Below are 15,249 nucleotides of genomic sequence, written 5' to 3' on the forward strand. Positions count from 1 at the left end.
GAAGTCCATTTGGTCCAGTGTGTCATTTTTTTTAAGATTTTATTTATTTATTTGACAGAGAAAGACACAGTGAGAGAGGGAACACAAGCAGGGAGAGTGGGAGAGGGAGAAGCAGGCCTCGCGCGGAGCAGGGAGCCCTATGTGGGGCTCAATCCCAGGACCCTGGGATCATGTCCCGAGCCGAAGGCAGACGCCTAACCGACTGAGCCACCCAGACACCCCTCCAGTGTGTCATTTAAAGTCTTTATTTCCTTATTGATCTTTTGCTTAGATGATCTGTCCATTTCAGTGAGGGGGATGTTAAAGTGCCCCACTATTATTGTGTTGTTGTCGATGTGTTTCTTTGCTTTTGTTATTAATTGGCTTATATAATTGGCTGCTCCCATGTTAGGGGCATAGATATTTACAATTGTTAGATCTTCTTGTTGGATAGACCCTTTAAGTATCATATAGTGTCCTTCCTCATCTCTTATTATAGTCTTTGGTTTAAAATCTCATTTGTCAGGGTGCCTGGGTGGCTCAGTCGTTAAGCGTCTGTCTTCGGCTCAGGTCATGATCACAGGGTCCTGGGATCGAGCCCTGCATCGGGCTCCCTGCTCCGCGGGAAGCCTGCTTCTCCCTTTCCCACTCCCCCTGCTTGTGTTCCCTCTCTCGCTGTCTCTCTCTCTGTCAAATAAATAAGTAAAAAATGTTTAAAAATAATAATAAAAATAAAATCTAATTTGTCTGATATAAGGATTGCCACCCCAGCTTTCTTTTGGTGTCCATTAGCATGGTAAATGGTTTTCTACCCCCTCACTTTCAATCTGGGGGTGTCTTTGGGTCTAAAATGAGTCTCTTGCAGACAGCATATCGATGGGTCTAGTTTTTTTATCCAATCTGATACCCTGTGTCTTTTGATTGGGGCATTTAGCCCATTTACATTCAGGGTAACTATTGAAAGATATGAATTTAGTGCCATTGTATTGCCTGTAAGGTGACTGTTACTGTATATTGTCTCTGTTCCTTTCTGGTCTATGTTGCTTTCAGGCTCTCTCTTTGCTTAGAGGACCCCTTTCAAGATTTCTTGTAGGGCTGGTTTCATGTTTGCAAATTCCTTTAGTTTTTGTTTGTCCTGGAAGCTTTTTATCTCTCCTTCTATTTTCAATGACAGCCTAGCTGGATATAGTATTCTTGGCTGCATATTTTTCTCATTTAGTGCTCTGAATATATCATGCCAGTCCTTTCTGGCCTGCCAGGTCTCTGTGGATAGGTCTGTTGCCAATCTAATGTTTCTACCATTGTAGGTTACAGATCTCTTCTCCCGAGCTGCTTTCAGGATTTTCTCTTTGTCTCTGAGACTTGTAAGTTTTACTATTAGATGTTGGGGTGTTGACTTATTTTTATTGAATTTGAGGGGGGTTCTCTGTGCCTCCTGGATTTTGATGCCTGTTTCCTTCCCCAAATTAGGGAAGTTCTCTGCTATAATTTGCTCCATTATACCTTGTGCCCCTCTCTCTCTTTCTTCTTCTTCTGGGATCCCAATTATTCTAATATTGTTTCGTCTTACGGTATCACTTATCTTTCAAATTCTGCCCTCGTGATCCAGTAGTTTATCTCTCTTTTTCTCAGCTTCTTTATCTTCCATCATTTGGTCTTCTATATCACTAATTCTCTCTTCTGCCTCATTTATCCTAGCAGTTAGAACCTCCATTTTTGATTGCACTTCATTAATAGCCTTTTTGATTTCAACTTGGTTAGATTTTAGTTCTTTTATTTCTCAAGAAAGGGTTTCTCTAATATCTTCCATGCTTTTTTCAAGCCTAGCTAGTATCTTTAAAATCGTCATTCTGAACTCTAGTTCCGACATCTTATTAATGTCCCGTATTGATTAGGTCCCTGACAGTTGGTACTGCCTCTTGTTCTTTTTTTTGAGGTGACTTTTTCCGTTTTGACATTTTATTTTAATTAGTAGATGGCTTGTTACATAAATCAAGGTCGTGTTGAGCTGACATCCATATTTTATCTATGAATTTTTGTAAAGACTCAAATCTCTGAGGGAATTCAAAGGCAGAGAGAAAATTTTAATGAAAGTATGGCAAATTTTGTCTCTGACGTTTTTGTACAAAACCAAAAATACCTTGGTTAGAGGTTTTGCAAAATGAACGTGAAGCTTTCTTTTAAAACGTGAAATCTACTAGTAAATATATTTGCTATATTTCATAAATTCTGAGGTACTCAAATTTTTACATTTTAACATGTCAAATTAGGTTGCATCTTTCAAAAACTGTCAATGAACCCATTGCAGTTTAATTGGCAGTGTTTTTCCTTCTTCAGTGTTATGTAAAATAATGGTAGATCTCATCATCAGTGGATGAAATGAGTAGGCTTGAAACATTCTCTTCCAGTTGGATAGAGTCCAAATACGGACCTTTATTGATGAACACGATATGTTGAATCTGTTTTCTCCCAGTTCCCCTCGGAATTGTTTCTGTGGCTCAGAGCCACTAGTACCACAGATGGCGGTTTTGTACTTCACAACCTGCAGACGCCACCGTGGGCTGATTGCGAGACCCCTGGGCTATTGTGTTTAAACCAACTCCAGAAGTAATCCGTGTAAAACTAGATGGCCTAAATCTCCTGTCTCCTGTATAGAGACGTACATTTTACCATGCCCACGAAGCACTAGACACCCACAGCCCTGACTTGTCCAGTCACAGTATGGTGCCTCTTTAGATACCATAGTGTTGAAGGATGGTGGTGATTTTCTGTGCTGGTAAGCCCGGTGTGTGATGCTGCAGGCCTGAGGTGGACCGGGTGTCACTAGGCTGGCTCTCGGCCACATAAGCAGGAACACTGGCAGGTATTGGTGTTCTCCCTGATAACCTTGTCCTGTGGAACCGGCTTCCCAGAACTAAACCAGGAAATCGCCCAGAGTGACAAGAAGTACCACTGATACTTTGGAGAATCAGCAACGTTAAACGTTCTCATGCTTCTGATCTGCCTTGTGTTTGTTTGACAACAGATTCAACTCAGTCTATCCCCAAATAGATTTCTTAACTGCCCCCTCCCTGCAGATGAAAGAATAAAAAATCCTGCTTATTAGCATATATTTCCACAAACACCATCATAACTCTGTGTTCCTTTCGTCCCCTTGCATTTCCCCTTTACTTCTCAATTTTGCAATGAAATGGGAGACCTCCTTCTTTCAATCCTTAGCATAACCCTTCCCTAGCACTTCCCACTAACAATAGTGACAGTTTTTAACATCTGAAAGGGTCATTAACCAGTGGTTGTACTTTAATGGTTACTTCATGGTAAGACTTCTAGCACCTGGGGTGCCTGGGTGGCTCAGTCGGTTAAGCGGGTGCCTTTGGCTCAGGTCATGATCCCAGAGTCCTGGGATCGAGCCCTGCATCGGGCTCCCTGCTCGGTAGGAAGCCTGCTTCTTCCTCTCCCACTCCCCCTGCTTGTGTTCCCTCTCTCGCTGTGTCTCTCTCTGTCAAATAAATAAATAAAATCTTAAAAAAAAAACAACAAAAATTCTAGCACTTGACTAAAAACAAACAAGCAAAAAAAAAAGAAAGAAAGAAAATATTTAGGAAATCATATTAAATAGAAGTGTTTTATCTGCTCATGATTTCTTTGGGAATGAAAGATAGCAGAAGAAACCTAGGTCTTTGCCTTCGAGGCCTTTGTGAAAAATGATATAGTTCATTTTGACTAGTGTGAAGAAATCCTATTCTTTTTTTTTTTTGATATTTCAGGGTGTCTTTATTTTTTTTATATATATTTTTTAATGACAGCTTTATGGAGATATAATTCACATTCCATATAGTTCACCCTACATATACTATTTAATTGTTTTTAATATATTAATAAAGTTGTGGAAAACTATCACTACCATCAGTATGAGAACATTTTTATCATGGTGAACAGATTTTGGAGGTTCTTTTTTTTTTTAATTTAATTTTATTATGTTATGTATGTACAATGGAATATTATGCAGCCATCAAAAAATTGAAATCTTGCCATTTGTAACGATGTGGATGGAACTAGAGGGTATTATGCTAAGCGAAATAAGTCAACCAGAGAAAGACATGTATCATATAATCTCACTGATGTGAGGAATTCTTAATCTCAGGAAACAAACTGAGGGTTGCTGGAGTGGTGGGGTTGGGAGGGATGGGGTGGCTGGGTGATAGACACTGGGGGGAGGTATATGCTATGTTGAGCGCTATGAATTGTTTAAGACTGTTGAATCACAGACCTGTACCTCTGAAACAAATAATACATTATATGTTAAAAAAATAAAAAAGAAGAAGATAGTAGGAAGGGAAAAATGAAGGGGGGGAAATCGGAGAGGGAGACGAACCATGAGAGACTATGGACTCTGAGAAACAAACTGAGGGTTCTAGAGGGGAGGGTGGTGGGGGGATGTGTTACCCTGGTGATGGGTATTAAGGAGGGCATGTATTGAATGGAGCACTTGGTGTTATACGCAAACAATGAATCATGGAACACTACATCAAAAACTAATGATGTAATGTATGGTGATTAACATAACAATAAAAATTAAAAAAAAAACTAATGATGTAATATATGGTGATTAACGTAAGAAATCCTATTCTACCAGCTATCTTGATGTGGTTTAAAATGATTGCAGTGATACATTTAATTAAAGTAAATGTTCTTTTTCTTTAATGACTGGATTCATAGAGCTAAATGTGAGGGGGAATCTTTGATACTCTTGCTGCCTCTTTATAGAATACTGTTTTTTTTTCCCCTTCTGTTACTTAAAGTCTAAATATCTTTAACCATTATGGTGGTACCGATTAGTTAACCAAGAAGTTAAACCACTTACTTTGGGGACATTTAATCTTACTACAAAGTAAACTTTATTACCCCCCCCCCAAAAAATGTTCTTGAATCAGGTAAGGTTCATTGATGTTGATAATAGCCAAGCATTAGTGGCTGTTGGAGTGACATTACCATATAATTTTGCCATCTATCCACCTAATTTTAGCAGAAAAGAGTATTTAACCAACAGAGCCACCCAAGTGCCCCAGAAAAGAGTATTTAAAGAGGATATAATTAGGTGGCAAATATGGCAAGTTTCTGTTGTTATAGAATTCATTTAAAATTACTGGAATGTGGAACCCTTGTATCTTTTCTACCTGGAAAATAATTTTCTTCTTTTTATTTCTTATGAAGTGGGCCAGATGGAGAACATATCCCCAGGACAGATCATTGATGAACCCATCCGTCCAGTCAACATTCCCAGGAAAGAAAAGGATTTCCAAGGAATGCTGGAATACAAGAAGGAGGATGAACAAAAGCTTGTTAAGAACCTGATTCTGGGCAAGTATTTTCTGCATGGGATAGAAGGCCTTTCTGGTACATGTGTCAGTGGTGGGAAAGACTAGTCACTAATTTTTAGAATATTCAGCACTGGTTAATTGCGTCATCATCGCACACTGTGCATTATCCTGCTGTAGTAGCGTCCTGACCAGTCTTGCCTTATCAATCAAACTACAGGGAGACTTGCCTAGGATCCACCAGGCCTTCTTAACTCTGGCTACAGATTAGAACATCTGGAGAAGTACTGATGTGTGGTCCCCACCGTAGACTCATTACATCACCGTCTCTAGAGGGAAGAGCCTGGCCATGTCAAACACATTTTTTTCAATCTTTCAGAGGATTCTGAAGTGTATCCACAGTTGAACACCACTGCTCTGGGCCAATTAACTTCCCGAGTTTCATTTTTTTCCTTGCTTCCTTTCACAACTAAATATGTCAAGAACAACACTTTGGTAATAGGGAAAAAACAAAAGAATTAAGGGAAGGATTCCAGCTGTGGAAGGAGAGGACTGGACAAATGAAATGGACACGGAAGAAGCATTTTAGAGAAGTGTAGGGTCAAGATGGGAAATAAGCCCATTGGTTCTGCAAGAAGGCTCTTTAGGGAGGGTGGGAAATGAGTTGGGAATACACACAGCCTGAAAATTGTGAACTGAAAAAGGGAAAACCTCTCTGTTCAGCCTTTGCATAGCATTCCTCCTGGCAGGTGTGGGCTGACAGCAATGTGATTGGCAGTTATACTTGATTTAATGTTCTTGGGGTTCATGGCATTAAACCAAGTACTATATATAGGTGCAGAGGCACTTAAGTTTCACCATGATCTTCATTTAGCAAAAATGTTAAGAAGCCAGTGGTTTTTAAGAATCGAGTTAACAAAGATTCATCAATTCAATAAACATTTAGTGAGCTCCTACCAAATGCTAAACATTTTCTAGGTACTGGGTAATGGATAAAGTAATTCATGATCCCTATTCTCATAGATCTTACATTGGGGGGCTTGGGGAGAATAGAGAAAAAATATACATATAATGGGGTCAAAGGATAAAGAGTAAAGGCAAGTGTAGTAGTTTACATAAAGTTGTCAGGAAAGTTCTCTTTCATAGATCTTTGGACAGAGATCAAAGGAAGTAAGGAAGCAAATCATACTGATATCTGAGGAAAGAACATTTGAGGCAGAAAACAGTAAGTACATAGGCCCTGGGGTGGGAGCCTGCCTGACATGTTCAGCCAACAGCAAGGAGACTCATGCTGAGTTAAATTAGATGAATGTCTTCTTGCAATTAGGATGAGAGGGAGAAATGTTACTAGAGCACAGTGAGCTGGGAAAGGGGAACAGGGGCAGATCACACAGATCATAGTGAAGATTTTTGATTTTATAAATGACAGAAGAGAAGCTACTCTGAAGATTTTCAGAACAAGAGTGGCATTTGTGTATAGAATAACCTGGTCATTGTGTGAAAAAGGTACTACTGGGGAGCAGGGGATGAATCAGGGGACTAGTCTGGAAGCCATCACCACAGTCCAGGAGAAGATGATGGTGGCCTACTGTAGGGTAGCTAGTAGAGTAAGTAAGTTTCTGGATGTGTTTTATAGGTAGAGCCAACGGGATTTATCGTTGGATTAGACGTGTGGTGTGAGAAAACAAAGGAGTCAAAGATATTGACAAAGCTTATAACCTGAGAAGCCAGAATTCTGGAACAGCCTATTTACTGAGATGGGGACAACTCCTGGAAGGAGAGAATCGTTGGTTTCATTCGGGATGGACTCAGTTTGACGTGCTTAAGCAGAGGTGTCAAGAAGACAGTTGATACATGAAACTGGAGTTCAAGTGAGAAGTCAGGGCAAGAGATATAAATTTGGGAGTTCTAAGATTCACAGGTCCCCACCCTTAACAATTTCTCCACTTGATGAGCTATTAAAATATGCTTTTTTAATATGACCTCTTAACCCTGAATGATTGAATTCTTTCACGAGAACTGTGCTTTTATATCTCACAAAGCATTCCTCATGAAGATTTTCAATGTTATTAAGATTATTTTTCCTCATTTCCTTTCAGAACTGAAGCCACGTGGTGTGGCAGTCAATTTGATTCCAGGGTTACCAGCATATATCCTGTTCATGTGTGTTCGACATGCTGACTACCTGAATGATGATCAGAAAGTAAGGTCATTGCTAACATCAACAATTAACAGCATCAAAAAAGTATTAAAGGTCAGTTCATGTTCAACAAAATTCTCGTAGGGAACATAAATGATGACAGAATCTGCACCGAGGTCTTTTCCTTCCTTAGATCGGGGCTAAGTTGCAGATATGAACGCTTTCCAGTCTTCACTGAAAACTCTCACTGTAGGAAACAGTCTTTCTTGTAACATGTCTGTATGCCTTCTTGTACAGTGGGGCTCAGGTTGAACAGTAATCAAAGTTAATTTGATATAATTGCATTAAATTGCAGAGTAAATTAAGTTTCTTCATAAACAGAAATAGTCTGTTTTGAGATCTTACAAGTAAATTAAAAATATTTAGTGTGGTCTATATATATAGGGAATATGATGCTCTAGTTAAAAAGGTATTAAAGAAGTTCAGTACAACATGGCTTGTTCGTAAAGAAGATGTCTGATAAAACATTAAAATTTTTCTTCCAAGTTTTCTTCCTGTTATTCTCCAACTCACCCCATAATTTTCCTTGTTACCTGAAATGCCTGGTTCCATGTGAGAAGCAACACACATATACTAAGCAGAGAGGAAAGACTCGGAGAAGGCAGCAGAATTATGTAATAGAGCAGAAAGCCCTGCGTAACGCAGTAATCACTGACTCACCTTGCATAATCCTCCTCTTGCCTCTCTAGAAAAACAATGAACGTTAACTCACGTGTTTCTGTGAGGTACTAAGAGAATGTGCTCCAAGTACTTTGCTTTCTGATTATCTAACTGAAGTTGGATGAGAACATTTAGGATGGAGATAAGTGGATAGTAAACATGCACACTGGACGCTCTCAAATCTAAGGTGTCTTTCATGCACTATTTTAATTGTGGTAAAATACACGAAACATAAAATTTACCACTTAACCATTTTTCAGTGCATAGTTCTGTGGCATTATTGTGGCATCATGTTCACATTGCTGTGCAGCCATTATCGCTGCCCACCTCCAGAACTTTTCCATCTTCCCCACCTGAAGCTCTGTCCTCATGAAACACACCCTCCCTGCAGCCCCTGGTAGTGAGCCTTTGACAAACACGGGTTCTCCGTCCCTACAGGGCCGATATTGTATGGAGTTAGCTTTACAGGGGTTACTAAAGCATGGAGTTTCTGAAGATTTAACATTTAAAAATTGATGAATGTCTTCTGATATAACTCATTTCATTTTTGGTGTATTGATGCTGTAGTATATTTAGCCGGCAAGCTTTACTAACTTTTAAGTCAACGCCACAAAGACAGCAAAACCAAATCATGTTTTCTCCCTCTCATCCTAATTGCATCAAGACATTTATCTAATTTGACTAATTATTATACCAAATTGTTTAAAAATTAAAAAGGAGTGGGTACTAGCATACTGATGCCATTTTTTTTTTTTTTTTTTTGATGCCATTCAGAATTGATGTGAGTTTGTCTCCAGTCCCAGTTTTGAATTGAAGTGTATTTGCCTTGAGTCGCTGTTTAGATTTAGCAGCTGGTTGTTTGACAGGAGCCCCGGTCCTGATGTAGAGCCATTCAGCTTCCCTCTCTCCTCTTTTGCACAGGACTCCCTCCATCCCATTTCTGATTCTCTGCTCAGGAGTTGTATCTTATCATTGACCAGATTTGTCACCGAATCTGGGTTTCAGTGCTTCTTTGTCTGTGATTCCCTTTTGTGCTTTTAGTCCTTTCTCATCCCCTGAGTAATCCTGAGGGAAGTGAGTTGGGGTAAGCTGTGGTTTGATGAATTTTGTTCTGCCAAAAGGGACTGCTAAGCTAACATCACCTGAATGACTGGGCATCCTTTTCTAACGGCAAGAAAATAGATGCCAAGCAAAGTAACAACCAACCAACAAACACAGGGTTGAAATTTTCTAGCAATGATGTAAGACTTTACAATTGCAATGTGATTTATTTTTGTAATTATAATGTAACCGAAAGAAGTGGGCCTTCTGGTGTCTTTTAGTGATTTTCAGGTTGCTATTTCCCTAAGGAAAAGTGAATTTAGCCTTTTTCTCTCTTTCAGAAAAGAGGTGATGATTTCGAAACCGTGTCCTTCTGGCTCTCTAACACATGCCGATTTTTGCACTGTTTGAAGCAGTACAGTGGCGAGGAGGTGAGGAAACCTTGATCACAAAACCAGCAGGACGTACTTTCTCTGTCCTCTTTAAGGAAAAGATTAAAAGCATGGAACATTTAACAGTTTGTTAATTTAAAGATTTTATTTATTTGAGAGAAAGAGAAAGAGCAAGTGAGAGAGAGAGAGAGCACAAGCAGGGGCTAGGGGCAGAGGGAGAGGAAGAAGCAGACTTCCCGCTGAGCAGGGAGCCCGATGTGGGGCTCGATCCCAGGACCCTGGGATCATGACCTGAGCCGAAGGCAGACGGTTAATGGACTGAGCCACCCAGGCGCCCCCCATTTGTTAATTTAGAAACCTGAATTCAGAGGTGGGTTGGAAGCTCATAGCTTTGTTTGATGTTCATTGTTTATGAAACAGTGAATTGGAGAGCAACATAGTTTCTTCCCTCTGAGAGTTTGCATTATGAGAAAGCATGGCAGAAATAAAACGGGCATTAGTTAATGAATTATTACAAGCCATGAAACCTCTTGTCAGTATGTGGAAGTTGGCTTTTCAGGGGACTGATATGAGAAATATTGAACTGTTTAAAGAAATTCATCAATTTTGGCTTTCCATAATACATAAAAGGTGATCAAACTGAGGCATATCTCTTTAGATTGGCCCAAAAACCTATTCTGCTTTTATTTGCAGTGATAAATTCATCAGGGGTTTGATAGACTTCAAAACTATGTAATATGTTAATAATTATTCTTTATTAAGGTCTACTCCGTATGTATCAGACAGCACTTCCTATACACTCTGTTATTTAATTCTTACAGCATCTCTGTGAGGTAGGAATTACAACCCAGTTTTACAGATGAAAAACTGAAGTTTGGTGATGTTCATCAATTTGCCCAGGTCCTCTTAGTCAGAAGGAGCAGAGCTGGGGTTCTGGGGCTGCCCGCCTCTGCAGCCTGTGCCCCTACCCACGGCTGTCCATGCCTTCCATTTTTTGCCTGGAGGGCAGGCAGAGAAGCTGACCAGTAGCATTTTCTGGGCACCCAGAGGCTAGGGCAGAGGACTGTCCTGGCAAATGTTGGAAAGCATAAAAATGAGTAAGGTGCAGTCCCTGAGAAGGTGGGACAGACAGACTAGAATTCCTCTGAGAGGCCATTAGCTGTCCTATCAGTCCCCACTTCTAGACTGTGTTGTCAGGTAGTTTGTAGGGAGGCAGATGCTTGGCTTTGGGTAGAATCCATCAAGTAGGAAATGTCTGACAAAAGTACCTGCCTGTACAGTTGATTTTCCATTTTAACTAATACCACCAAAAAATTCCATTCTAAGCTTGGATTGAAAATCATGTATGGTTACCATGAAATATAATAAAGGGAAATTTTTTATTTATTCACTGATCTCAGTAGAAATTGGTCTGTTTTAAAAAGATTATGTATGCCCTTCAGGTGCAGTATTATAAATAGGACTATATTTAATAGAACTGAAGTTAAGAGATTAGTACTTGAGGTAATTTAGTGTCTGGCAGTAGATGTGCTACGTCATAAGTGAAAACGCTCGTTCCTTTTTTTTTTTTTTTCCAAATTAAGTTCCCCCATCTTGTTTCACTGACACGGCTATTGGAAGGGCTTAACTGCTAGCTAGCCAAGTTGAGATATTATTCAAAAGCTGATTAAGAAGTGGAAGGGGGTTACGATGGAAACAAACACACAGAGCATTTGAGAATGACTGTCTGGCATTCAGGAGTGGAACAGATGGAAACTCTTCAGAGGAAAGACAGCAGGGGAATCTGCTCAAACAAAGGAGTTAGGAGAGACATTTCATTTCCTGGGTGTCAGTAACTTTGCTTTCTGGTTCTAGGGCTTTATGAAACACAACACATCTCGCCAGAATGAACACTGCCTCACCAATTTTGACCTGGCTGAGTACCGGCAGGTGCTAAGTGACTTGGCTATTCAGATCTACCAGCAGCTCGTGCGGGTGTTAGAGAACATCCTGCAGCCAATGATCGGTAAGGCGAGGGCAGGGCTGACGTCGAAGCCTGTCTGCCTCACGTGTGCAGCGGCGACACTTGTTTGGAGGCATGTCTTGATACAAAGAACATAAAGTAGTAAGACTCAGTCCTGAAATTAGCTGAGGAATCCCAGACCCCCAGCCATGGCTAATTGGGATACATCACAGTCACTGCTTCCACATGATTGAAACTGCAGTATCTAGTGAATCTCCCCACTGGGTGATGCCTCTCCCTTGAGTTTGAGTTCTGCTTTATACCCAGCAATATACCTCATTCCTTGTCCAGTTTTCAAAAACACTTTAAACTTTGGTCTAGGAAACTGCTACACAGGGCCTCCTCACAGCCCACCTAAAACAAAGGAGGCTGGGGAGAGTTTGCCCTTTGCCTATTAGGTTACAGTCAAAGGGCTGGGGCGGGGGTACCATGGCAACAAGAATAGGTCTCGGACACTCCATGGTGAGTTATACATCTCAAGGCCCCTATGGAATTGTCAAAGGCAAGGAGTGGTTTCTCACTGGATAACTGACTGGGGTGTGCATGTGTGTGTTTCTGTGTGTGTATTCACCTAGGTGTGTGAGTCTCGTACCTCTCTTTGTATCCGCGTGCTCACTCCGGGCGTGTATTTACGTGCCGTACTACCTGTATTCCTTTGGCATGTGTAGCACATATGAAGTAGGAACTAGGACGCATATATAAACTGCAGGCTGCTAATTTTGAATGAATTGAATTAAATTTGTTTTAAGTTACCAAACTGTTATCTTCAGGCAAATTATTAGCAGCTTCTTTTTTTTCTTTTAAAGATTTTATTTATTTATCTGACAGAGAAATAGCGAGAGAGGGAACACAAGCAGGGAGAGTATGAGAGGGAGAAGCAGGCTTCCCGCGGAGCAGGGAGCCCGATGTGGGGCTCGATCCCAGGACCCTGGGATCATGACCTGAGCTGAAGGTGGACGCTTGACCGACTGAGCCACCCAGGTGTCCCTATCAGCAGCTTCTTAAGGCTAGTCCCAGCTACCCTTTCTTTTCCCACCCATGTGTTTTCCACATTCCCACAACTTCTTCATTGCCCTTAGTATTCTGTCTTCCATCGAAAACCCACAGTTAGCCAACCAGAAACATAAAAGGCTGAGGAAGCCATGGGAGACAGCAGTGATTTTTCTCAGGGCATGACTTCAGGGGTCAGTTCTTCAGTTGTCCCCTAACAGGTGTGTATTCAAAGCAATGTAGGTCAGCTAGTAAGAGGTGACACAGATGCAGGGAAGATCAACTTCAGCCAATATATCTTCTACTTTTGCCTATTTTTATTGGCTAAACAGGAAGCTTACCCCTGAGATGTCCCATTTTAAACCACTGCCCCCATCTCCCAGTGATTTGATAAAACCGCTAATGTTTTGTGTCAGTGTGAGGTTCTGTGGAAGCTTCGGTTAGCGCTGTGAGCTATAAAATGACTAAGAGATAAAAAAATGAATGAGGAGTGGCCCCTACTCTCAAGCGCCTGCCAGGCCAGGGGTTGGTCATCCCACAACCATCCTAGAGGAGGCATAAGCCAAACACTGTGAGGGCGCAGTGGGCAGGGTGGGGGGGGCGGGGAGTGCCCCAGATTTGGGAAGACTGAGTTCCGGGAGGCTGAGACTAACCCGAGGCCTCCCTGCTACTGTGGGAAGCTCAGGGCAAGGAAGGGCCCGGTTTTCCAGCCCCACACCCCCACCGCCTCCCAAGGCTTCTCCATGACCACTGCCCAGTCTCCTGCTGTTCTTGCTACTTGGTTTGCCTGTGGGGCTCAGATGTCCCTGGAGAATCTCTTCTCCTTTCCCTAACTAGTGCATCTTTCTCAAAAACCCTCCCAAGATATCACAACCATGTGCTAGTACAAGGCGGCTGCTTTGTATTTTAGAAAATGCACCATTAAGATTTCTCAATTTCATGGTAAATTTTTGCATTTAAGAATTAGTCCTGGGGCGCCTGGGTGGCTCAGTCGGTTAGGCGTCTGCCTTTGGCTCAGGTCATGATCCCAGGGTCCTGGGATTGAGCCCCGCATCGGGCTCCCTCCTCCGCGGGGAGCCTGCTTCTCCCTCTCCCACTCCCCCTGCTTGTGTTCCCTCTCTCGCTGTGTCTCTCTGTCAAATAAATAAATAAAATCTTAAAAAAAAAAAAGAATTATTTCTTCATTAAAGTTTAAAATCTGGAAGCCCTTTTTCGGAAAGTTCTTTTCCCCTCTCTTTTGATACTCAGATCACTTTCCTAAGTTGAATGCATGAGAGTACGTGTGTGCATGTGTGAGCAGGTGTGTATGCACGTGCAACAGGCGTCTTCTAACGCTTGAACTCCTCCTGCAGTCTCTGGCATGCTGGAGCACGAAACCATTCAGGGTGTGTCTGGCGTGAAGCCCACGGGGCTCAGAAAGCGAACCTCCAGCATCGCAGACGAGGGCACCTACACACTGGACTCCATCCTTCGGCAGCTCAACTCCTTCCACTCGGTCCTGTGTCAGCACGGCATGGACCCTGAACTGATCAAGCAGGTGGTCAAGCAGATGTTCTACATCGTTGGGGCCGTCACCCTGAACAACCTCCTTCTGCGCAAGGACATGTGCTCCTGGAGTAAAGGCATGCAGATCAGGTGAGCAGAGAGCACCTGTGCTGTTGTCCGCTCCCGGGCCGACTGCTGGCCGCGGTGCAGGGGCCGATGGCTTGTTTGCGGTCAGGGTAGCTGATGTCTGCTGCCACCAGCCACCCAGCCGGGGAAGACCACGCATGGAGCTGTCTTCTCTTGCCTGGCTGGACCTCTCCACTTTCATGCGGTACTGCTCCGGACTGTGCCTTTCAACAGGTTCTCCCCTCCACCAGCTGGGAACCCTGCTTCCCCGGGACACTGATTTGTTGGAGGGAATGGAGAGATGATAAAAAATACTTCGAGTTGAGATAGCTGCTTCCTCACCTTTTGCGTGTGTTTTAATTGTACCTAACAAAATACTGAATCTTTATCATGAAGATTTCTAATGTTTGCTTTCTCTTAGAAATTTATTTTGACAAAACGCCTTTTTGTACCATGGCAACAAGAACATGTCTAATAGACCTCTTATTAACCGGAAACATGCCCTGGTATCTTTTACAAAAATGTGCACTCAGTTTTTATGCCCAGCTGCTCCTCAGCATAACCCATTATCATAATAGAATTGATTTTTTTTTTTGCAAATCATTTATTTTCTTTTTTTAAAAGATTTTATTTATTATTTGAGAGCAGGAGAGAAAGAGCGAGAGATAGAGCACGAGCAGGGGGAGAGAGGGAGAAGCAGATTCCCCACTGAGCAGGGAGCCCAACTCAGGGCTCGATCCCAGGACCCTTGGGATCATGACCTGAGTCAGAGGCAGGTGCTTAACCAACTGAGCCACCCAGGCACCCCAGCAAATCATTTATTTTAAAACAGAATATTCACCAAGAGAGGAAAAAAGAATCTCTCTTACGTAAGTCTTTAGTTAATCTCAGGAAACCTTGGCATTCTTTTCAAATTTTCCATTCTGACACACGTGCATTGTAGTTAACATTAAGAAGATAATCCTTTCATTCAGGTAGTAGAGTTTATTTCTCTTTAAGGGTTGTTTATGTATTTCTCTGTACATGTGAAGCACTGTTATAATATCAGACTATCTC

General features: G+C 41.8%; 1 protein-coding gene across 5 annotated transcripts in view; it reads left to right on the plus strand.

The window, feature by feature from the left end:
- The window catches only part of MYO5A (myosin VA), a 196,112-nt gene that overhangs the window by 172,092 nt on the left and 8,771 nt on the right, over positions 1 to 15,249 (plus strand). For all 5 annotated transcript variants that reach the window (XM_078079330.1, XM_078079332.1, XM_078079333.1 and 2 more), the window contains 5 exons: positions 5,194 to 5,340; positions 7,397 to 7,551; positions 9,540 to 9,629; positions 11,445 to 11,595; positions 13,935 to 14,217. In XM_078079330.1, coding sequence (XP_077935456.1) covers positions 5,194 to 5,340; positions 7,397 to 7,551; positions 9,540 to 9,629; positions 11,445 to 11,595; positions 13,935 to 14,217 — 826 coding nt within the window. The remainder of the gene's footprint in view (positions 1 to 5,193; positions 5,341 to 7,396; positions 7,552 to 9,539; positions 9,630 to 11,444; positions 11,596 to 13,934; positions 14,218 to 15,249) is intronic.

This window comes from Halichoerus grypus, chromosome 8, assembly GCF_964656455.1.
Source record: "Halichoerus grypus chromosome 8, mHalGry1.hap1.1, whole genome shotgun sequence".
Taxonomy (NCBI): domain Eukaryota; kingdom Metazoa; phylum Chordata; class Mammalia; order Carnivora; family Phocidae; genus Halichoerus; species Halichoerus grypus.